This window comes from Coregonus lavaretus, assembly GCF_964263955.1.
Source record: "Coregonus lavaretus genome assembly, contig: HAP1_SCAFFOLD_47, whole genome shotgun sequence".
Taxonomy (NCBI): Eukaryota; Metazoa; Chordata; class Actinopteri; order Salmoniformes; family Salmonidae; genus Coregonus; species Coregonus lavaretus.
Window position 1 is genome coordinate 628597 of NW_028161510.1, and position 10195 is coordinate 638791.

The window sequence follows — 10195 nt, forward strand, 5'->3', positions numbered from 1 at the left end:
GTTATGGAGGTAAGGCAATAAATAGGCTATAGTGCAAAATAATTACAATTAGTATTAACACTGGAATGCTAGATGTGCAAGAGATTATGTGCAAATAGAGATACTGGGGTGCAAAAGAGCAAAATAAATAACAATATAGGGATGAGGTAGTTGGGTGGGCTAATTTCAGATGGGCTGTGTACAGGTGCACTGATCGGTAAGGTGCTCTGACAACTGATGCTTACAGGTGCTCTGACAACTTACTCCCTTTCCAATTGCTCGTCTTTTCGCTTAAGACGCCATGCTCCCCAACTCAAACTGGCTAGCTACCAAACCAGAGATACACCAAGCTGTCTGAACAATCGTTGTAAGGCCACCCACCTCGACATTATTTGCCAATACCAAGAATGTAGTAAATATTGTTTCCAAACTGCGTTACCCACTCCAGTCAGCAGATGGCGATGTGCGTCTTTCAGGTGATGATTATTGCGTGACGTATAATGGACTGGACGGGACTCTTCTTCAACAACAACCACACGGCTACTCTTTCAACCACCTCGGTAGCTTGCTAGCCAACATAAAACCGAAAGATTGAGGCTTTAGACCATGTTTATGTACATTAGCTAATCTCAGTGTTTTAAACACATTTCTGTTGACGTAACATTATCTACTGGGTAACTTTAACCTAATTTGCAAACTTGTTAAAGTTGATACTGAGCCTAGCACTAGGCTAGTCGCTAATGCTAACTAGCTAGCTAACTAGCTAACATCCCCGACCATGAGCTCACTAAACTACTCCTCCCCTGCTAAAGAAGAGGAGGTCTGTTGGACGGAGAAAGAAGCTCCGGGGCTGAAAGAAGAAGTCGTGAAAGAAGAAGATGAGAATATTACAGTTAAAGGAGAGGAAGAAGCTTTCAAAACGATAAAGGAGGAAGAGGAATATATTACATTGAAAGAAGAGAAGGAGGATGTTACAGTGAAAGAAGAGAAAGATCCGTTTGGAGTGAAAGAGGAAGAGGGGATAGAGGCTGTCACAGTGGAAGAGGAGGAGGTAGAAGCTTTCAGAATGAAAAAGGAGGAAGAGGATATCACATTGAAAGAAGAAGAGGATGCTATCTCAATGAAGGTGAAGGAGGAAGACGTTTTAGGGGTGAAAGAAGAGGAGACAGAATATCAGATTAACACCAGTGAGTATTGTCTTAAAAACAGGGGCACAAACTATGCAGTTCTTGAACTAATGTGTGTTTTTAAAGGGGCATTCTACTGAAGTTATATACTTCAATATGTTGGTCTGTACTGTATAAGTCGTCTGCCATTGGTACAGATACTTTTTCGACTTTTAAATTAGATTTTTTGAATTATTTAATGTTCTACATTAAAGTGCACTTAATCTAATATAACAGGCTTTTGAAATTCAATATTGGTGCTTAATTTCTGCTTAAAATATCAAAGGGACGCAAAAGGCACCCAATTCCTGGAACTACCTTTTGACATTTGCATCACAAACAATATTTTATAAAGTCATGATGAACGTGGCCATTTTAGGAACTGCTTAGATATATTAATGCCTCTTGTAAGACCCTATGATCGTAATAGACGGTCATAAGTTTACCATCTGTTTGATGTTCTCGTTCACACAGGAGAGAGACATGACTATCATGGATCCTCTGGGGAGCCTCAACAACATCCTGATGCTGACGAGGCAGAGAAGATTCTCTCCAGATCAGAACACCAGATGGTACAGCTTGGTCTGGTCTAGCATACAGCTTGCTCTATCGGGGGCTGGGTTTCTGTAAAGCACTTTATGACAACAGTGACATCAGCATCCATAATGATATGTGTCTGTGTCCCCTCTATATGGTTACCAGGACAACGCTAGCCCTTCCTCCCTCCCAGAGTCCCTGTGTCGTACCTCTCCCAGTAGCACCTTACTGCTGGGTCTGAAGAGGTTGTCTGTGCGGCTGGTGGACTGCAGGAAAACAACGGGGCTGAGTGGAACTGTGAGAGGAGGAGAAGAGAAGAAAGGAGCAGATTTGACTCATCAAAGTAAGCGCTGTAGTTTAGTTTTAACAAATAAAATTGATCTGCCCACTGGTAACTGTTACCAGGACAACCAGCAGAGTTATGTTAGTTGACATGAAGATAGACTGGTATCTGTTACCAGGACAACCAGCAGAGTTATGTTAGTTGACATGAAGATACACTGGTATCTGTTACCAGGACAACCAGCAGAGTTCTGTTAGTTGACATGAAGATAGACTGGTATATTTCCACCACAGTAGACAGTTCTGTTAGTTGACAGGAAGATAGACTGGTGGATATGGATGTTATGAATATTATAACACTGAAAAAGGATTCTGCCAATGAAAAGAGAGAAACCAATAGACTATATAAAACCTTGATGAAAGTTAGATTTAGTATGATCTGATGTATGGTGCATGTTTTACAAAAACTTTTCCTAAAAACATTATGGATGTTACATTGCCTGTCCCAGTCAACCCCCTATCTTTACAATACTCTAGAACAAATCAAAATGTATTTGTCACGTGCGCCGAATACAACAGGTGTAGACCTTACAGTGAAATGCTTACTTACAAGCCCTTAACCAACAATTCAGTGTTAAGAAAGAAAAAAGAAATATAGCAAATAATTAAGGAGCAACAATTCAATAACAGTAGCGAGGCAGTATACAGGAGGTTCCTGTACAGAGTCAATGTGCGGGGGCACCGGTTAGTCGAGGTAATGGAGGTAATATGTAGAGGTAAAGTGACTATGCATGGATAATAAACAGAGTAGCAGCAGCGTAAAAATGGGGGAGCCATTTGATTAACTGTTCAAGAGTCTTATGGCTTGGGGGTAGAAGCTGTTAAGAAGCCTTTTTGACCTAGACTTGGCGCTCCGGTACCGCTTGCCGTGCGGTAGCAGAGAGAACAGTCTGACTAGGGTTGCTGGAGTCCCTGGCAATGTTTTGGGCCTTCCTCTGACACCTCCTGGTATAGAAGTCCTGGATGGCAGGAAGCTTGGCCTCTGTCAGACCCTTGCTGTTAGAGGACACAAGTACATCCTGGTTGTTGTAGATTACGCTACCAAGTTCCTGAAGGCCGTACCCCTTCGCAACGTGTCGTCAAAGGGAATCGCCAAGGAATTGTTCATGCTGTTTTCCCGGGTGGGCCTTCCGAAGACGATACTGATCGACCATAATACCATTTCGAGGGATCCTCGACTTAGCCAAGGAGACCTGGGAGGCCCAATACTTCCCGTTCCGGTCGACGACAGAACATGTCACCCTGATGCGGGACCGACTGTCGGCAATCTGGCCCATAGTAAAGGAGCATATGGAGAAGACGCAACAGACTCAAGTCCGAGCGTACGATGACACCCAGGGAGTTCGCCATCGGAGAGAAAGGGATGGTACTCGTGCCCACAGCCGAACACCGCTTGCTGGCGTAGTGGAGGGGGGGCCCTACGAGGGAACGGAGAGGGTCTTACCGGTCAATTACCGCATCAAGCAACCCGACAGGAGGAAGAAGGACCAACTCTATCATGTCAACCTGCTGAAGAAGTACCATGAAAGAGAGTAGAGTGTGGCTTTGATGGCAGTGGAGCAGTCGAGACAGCTAGACAAGCTGATTATGCAAGTCGGCAGGTTATTCTCCTCCTCCCCTGGACAAATAGAGGTCCTGTTTCAGCATATCCACACTGAGCCAGGCAAAAAGGTGCATATCCGGCCATACCGGATACCCGAGGTCCGCCGAGCCATCGCTAAGAACGAGGTAAGTGAGATGCTGAGGGTGATCGAGCCGTCTACGAGCGAGTGGTCTAGTCCCACAGTCCTGGTCCCCAAACCCGACGGTAGTGTGAGGCTCTGCACCGACTTTAGGGGCTTAAACGCCATCTCTAGGTTCGTCGCGTATCCGCGTGGATGAACTCTTGGAGCGCTTGGGAAAGGCCAAGTTCATCACCACCCTGGATCTGACGAAGGGATATTGGCAAGTGCCGGTGGTTCCAGACGAAGAGGGATGTCCGCGCCTTCTTGGGAATAACGGGATATTATCGTAGTTTCATCCCTAGATATGCCACCATTGCCAACCCCCTCACAAATCTCATCAAGAAAAACCTGCCAAACCGTGTAGCGTGGAAGGAGGAGACGGAAAACGCCTTCCAGTTGCTAAAAGATAGCCTGTGCTCTGATCCCGTCCTGCAGAGAGCCTGTGCTCTGATCCCGTCCTGCAGGCTCCCATCTTCTCTCAAGAGTTCATTGTACAGGTAGACGCCTCGGATACGGGGCTCAGGGCCGTCCTGGCTCAGGGTGAAGGCGAAGCAGAGAGGCCTATTATCTTCAGTAGGAATAGGCCTCTCTGTAGCAAGCTCAGTAGGAAGCAGGAAGCTCAGTGACCGGGATCAGAGATATGCTACCGTAGAGAAAGAGGCCCTAGCCATTAAGTGGGCCCTCGATTATCTCCGGTACTACCTACTCGGGCGTAGGTTGGCCCTCGTTACCACGCTCCCTTCACTTGGATGGCCAGTAAGAGAAACAATAACAACAGAATAGCCAGGTGGTTTCTTGCATTACCACCATTCTCTTTCCGTGTCATCCACAGGGCCGGATCGAGGAACGGGAATGCGGACGTGCTGTCCCGATGCGACCAAGACAGTGCGTCTGGCGCCCGGCCCTCCAGTCCGGTCCTGAGGTGGGAGGTATGTGCCCACTGCTAGTAGTAGCCTATTCGTGGGTCTGTTAACATGACTGTGCAGGGGCACAGCCATTGGTGGGCCTGGGAGGGCATAAACCCACCCACTTGGGAGCCAGGCCCATCCACTGGAAAGCCCATCCAATCAGAATTAGTTTTTCCCCACAAAAGGGCTTTATTACAGAGAGAAATACTCCTCAGTTTCATCAGCAGTCCGGATGGCTGGTCTCAGACGATGTGGAGATCCTGGGCTGGTGTTGTTATACGTGGTCTGCGGTTGTGAGACCGGTTGGATGTACTGCCAAATTTTCTAAAATGATGTTGGAGGCGGCTTATGGTAGAGAAGTTAACATTCAATTCTCTGGTAACGGCTCCAGTGGATATTCCTGCAGTCAGTATGCCAATTGCACCCTCCCTCAAAACTTGAGACTTCCATGTTGCGTTTTTTAAAATGTTTAGGAAAAAAATATTTCACATTCTTTTTTACTTTACCCAAAAATATCATGACATTAGTGATAGTCAAAATGTAAAAAATGTGTGAATGTCTAAATCAGAAAAATTGCCATTTAATCAGCAGTGTTGGACCCTTTTGACAACGGTGAGATGTTACTGATGTACTTTGTGTCTGTCTCCAATGTAAAGAAAAAAGTTTGGGACTTCCACACAAAATTACTTCTTTACTTATTTTAGGTTGAAGGAAATGTGTAGGTCTCATTCTGTATCATACAGCTATTAAGGTTATACATTTACAACCACCTGCACGATAGGAATCCAGAGATGTCTGTGTCTTGAGTGTCCTAGAACTGTCTAGTTTTTTGTGTTCTGACTTATAAAACAGAATGTTTTAAAACTGTCCTCAGGTCATTGAGGCTTATAAAACAGAATGAAATGTTTGAAAACTGTCCTCAGGTCATTGAGGGATCTGATAAAATGTCATAGCAAGGCGGTTTTATCAAGTGGAGGTTTCATTCAGGTCTCTCTTTGAATCAACACTTTCTTTGGCAGGAGAAAAACCAAAGTCGGAGGAACCAGAGACGTCCAAACCAGCAAAACGACACCTCTGCTCCCAGATTGGAAAGAGTTTTACCAAGTTAGGAAGACTGAAAAGACATGAGAGGGGACACACGGGAGAGAAGCCATACCATTGCTCCCAGTGTGGAAAGAGTTTTAACCGGTTAGGAAACATGAAATCTCATGTGCGAGTACACACAGGGGAGAAGCCTTACCACTGCTCATTGTGTGGAACTAGGTTTGCCAAGTTAGGAGCCCTGAAATCTCATCAGCAAATACACACAGGGGAGAAGCCTTACCACTGCTCCCATTGTGGAAAGCGTCTTAACAGGTTAGACACCCTGAAAAGACATGAGAAGGCACACACAGGAGCGAAGCCACACCATTGCGCCCAGTGTGGAAAGAGTTTTAACCGGTTAGGAAACATGAAATCTCATGTGCGAGTACACACAGGGGAGAAGCCTTACCACTGCTCATTGTGTGGAACTAGGTTTGCCAAGTTAGGAGCCCTGAAATCTCATGAGCGAATACACACAGGGGAGAAGCCTTTCCATTGCTCCCACTGTGGAAAGAATTTTAAACGGTTAGACACCCTGAAAAGTCATGAGATAATCCACACAGGGGAGAAGCCTTACCACTGCTCCCAGTGTGGAAAGAGTTTTAGCCATTTAGGAAACCTGACAGCTCATGTGCGAATCCACACGGGGGAGAAGCCTTACCACTGCTCCCAGTGTGGAAAGCATTTTAGCCAGTTAAGAAAGCTGAAACAACACATGAGACTGCACACAGGGGAGAAGCCTCACAAACTCTCAGTCTGAGGGAAGACATATTACTCATCACAGTCACTTAAAAGTAATGCGAGAATCCACATAGGAGAGAATAATTACTTCTAGTGTGTAAATTGATATTTCACATCACAAAGTTCATGAGAACATACACAGTGCTCCCATTGTGTTATATTGTTGACATGAGAATGTATTTACTTGTTTATTCCATATGACATTTAATTATACTAAGTATACTTAAAAATATATTTGTATGATTTTATTAGAAAACATGAATTGAATATGGAGTGTGTCAGTTTGAATACACAGTAGATCAGATTCCATGTGTTTAAATGGTCCTTTTTTAAACTCTGACTGTGTGTTTATCTGGGTGTGTCATTCCTCCAGCATTACAGATAATCAAGTGATATTTGGATGTGATGCATTTGCTCCATGGCATTGTTGGCCCACTGATGATTTAATGAAATAAATGTTCCCTGACTCTGTAATGGAACATTTTAATTGTATGTGTCCACATATCTGAGTTACATATGGAGTATATCTTGCTACATTTGCACAAACTGTATATATATTTTCTGTTGTATTTTTGACTTTATGTTTTGTTTTACCCCATATGTAACTCTGTGTTGTTGTTTTTATCGCACTGCTTTGCTTTATCTTGGCCAGGTCGCAGTTGTAAATGAGAACTTGTTCTCAACTGGCTTACCTGGTTAAATAAAGGTAAAATAAAAATGTTTGACTAACCTTGTGAAACTGTCCTATTATAATATCCTGTTCTTGGGAGTATCATCCTGTGTTGCAAACCAGCATGCCCCCAAGTCCTTGTATAAATAAAGTCCGGCCCAGGAACAGGAAACTTTAAAGAAATGTGCTCATCACCCAATGCTTTGGAATTCATACTGTCTACACTGCACTGTGTAACTCAGTTATTCTCTCTGAGCTCAGAAATAAAGAATCTTGGTTTGACTTAGACTCCAGCAGATCCTTATTTTATAATATCCACCACAACTCACCCACGGATTGCTGTTTCATAATTGTCTCAATGAAGAGTTCCTCGTTGGACTTTGCCACTGGTTGAATAATTATTGTTTCCATGTCATTTCAACAAAACAAATCCATGTGATGATGTTAGATCAATGTGGAAAATGGATTGGATTTGTAAAAAGCCATCAACATAAGGTATTTTTATTTATTTTTCACTGACCTAAATCCAATGACAGTTGACATTTTGTGTTGATTTCATGTTGAATTCACTTTAGTTGACTCAATTAAATGTAAATAGAAACTAGATGTTGAACTGACGTCTGTGCCCAGTGGGCTGGTTTGAATAAGCGGCAGGTGTTGGATCAATATCCACGCAATTTGCCACAGATTTTCATGTGAATATTCTAAAATCTGCATAAAACAACAAACACATTTTCCCAACAGAAATGTTTCCATCAAACAGACTTATTGCGGATAAAAGGCTTTGCGTGACGTAATGCACAAAAAAATTACTTTTGCTGTTAAATTGTCATGTACCGTTGTGTATGGGTGGTCCTCTGTAGCTCAGCTGGTAGAGCACGGCGCTTGTAACGCCAAGGTAGTGGGTTCGATCCCCGGGACCACCCATACACAAAAATGTATGCACGCATGACTGTAAGTCGCTTTGGATAAAAGCGTCTGCTAAATGGCATATTATTATTATTATTATTACCGAATGAAAAATACAAGTTAAATGGGTTAAATAAGTCCAATAAGGACCACACAACATATCATCGCGTGACTCCAAGTTAACTTCGATTTGATGGTTATTATATCAATATTTGCGAATAAAGGAGTTTCCACCGCCATTTCTCGCTTATACATTTTTACAGACACATAAAGACCCCACCATGTAAAACGACCGAACAAATTGTCTGTCGGCATTTATACAATTGTACCCGCATATCCTGTTTCCATCAGCCCCGTCATTACTTTTGAAATGGTTGGATCAACATCCACCTTCATGATATGGATGAAGCCTGATTTGGAATGTCTCAGTAGTTCTATCTGGCTTCGTAGTATACCCCTCTGATAATCAAGTGATATTTACATGTGATGCATTTGCTCCATTGTTTACATTTAAGTTGGTGGACCCACTCTGATGATTTATATCTTACAGAGCTAGGCTTTAAAGGAATAGTATGGTGACATCTTAGTGTGGCTTGAAATAAATAGGATTATTAATCAAAAACTTCTATAGCAACAATACACTGCGGCTTTGACATCAAGAAGAGAACTGGCTGATGGGTGGTGGTGCTACTCTATAGGTAAGGCTGTCCAGTCCAATATGAATGTTCAATACACACAATAGGTTGATCGGTAGCCAGTTAACTAGCTGTACAGGCCAATATGAATGTTCAATACACACAATAGGTTGACTGTGGAGGTGATTTCCCACAGTCAAATTCCTGCAATGAGAGCTAAGACTAATATTTGTGTAAACTATACATCTGTGGTTGTCACTGAGTTGGTTGATATCCCATTTCATGGGGTCACACTCTATAGTTAAGGCTGTCCCTATAGAAAGTCTACACCCCTTTGAACTTTTTTTTCACATTTCGCTGCCTTACAATTAAATCTAAAAGGGATTAAATTAGATTTTATAGAACAATTATAATTGGATAAGTCCGTCCCCCACCCGAGTTAATACTAAGTGGACGCCATTACAGTTGTGAATAATTTTCATTAAGATTCTACCAACTTTGCGCAAAATACTTCCAGTTGATGTCAAAATTGCTCATTGGATGGACAGCGATATTTAAACCTGAGTTTCTCTGATCTTTTCAGCAGATTTAAGTCAGGACTGAGAACAGACCACTTAGGAACACTCAACAAGTCTTTGAAAGCCATTCTGGTGTGTCTTTTGCATAAACATTTGTGTAATTGCAAGAAAAATAAAACCCTATCCCAGGGTTTTCAGAAGACTGAGGTGGGTTTTCTTCTGCCGGTGACAAGCATACCCATAACATGATGCTTCCACCACAATACTTATTGTGTGGTTAATGTGTGGTCTATCTCAGGTCATCAGACTGTTGAATAGTCACCACTAGCCGTCCTCTGCCCTGAACTTTAGTCACTGTTACTAGCTGTCTACCACCCAGTACTCAACCCTGTATTCTAGTCAAGGCTCATCCTATATAAAAACTGCTGTACACACCTTTTTCTATTCATATACGGTCCATAATGTCTATGCACACCATCATATACATTGTAAACAAACTGTATATATTTATATACCAGACTCTGACATTGCTCATTCTATTATTTCTATATTTCTTCATCCTTAAAATAAATTGTGGGGATTTGCGTGTATTGTTAGATATTCCTGCACTGTTTCAGTACACCTGAACATCTGAAATATGCGTATGGCTGTGGGAATGAAGATCAGACAGTGAAGAGACTCCAGGGATGGTGATGAAGGCTGTGGGAATGAAGATCAGACAGTGAAGAGACTCCAGGGATGGTGATGAAGGCTGTAGGAATGAAGATCAGACAATGAAGATACTCCAGGGACGGAGATAAAGGCTGTGGGAATGAAAATCAGACAGTGAAGAGACTCCAGGGACGGAGATCAGACAGCAGTGCTGGTCATGTGGGGGAGTGGTCGAGCCATCCAATGATTGGGAGGAAGCATGTGAGGAACAGGCTCCTTTCTACTGCCAATCTGGTGTCTGGATACATGCCAACAAAGACTACAACTGCTTC

The 10195-nt window shown here is 43.0% G+C and overlaps 1 protein-coding gene across 1 annotated transcript; it reads left to right on the plus strand.

The window, feature by feature from the left end:
• Window positions 1-525: 525 nt before the first annotated feature.
• On the plus strand, window positions 526-3560 carry LOC311120497 (uncharacterized protein; the record flags this gene model as incomplete). The annotated part of the gene is made up of 3 exons (XM_084195083.1): window positions 526-1166; window positions 1620-1727; window positions 3208-3560. The coding sequence occupies exons 1-3, from the start codon at window positions 758-760 to the stop codon at window positions 3558-3560; spliced, it is 870 nt and encodes a 289-aa protein (XP_084051209.1). The 5' UTR covers window positions 526-757.
• Window positions 3561-10195: the final 6635 nt, after the last annotated feature.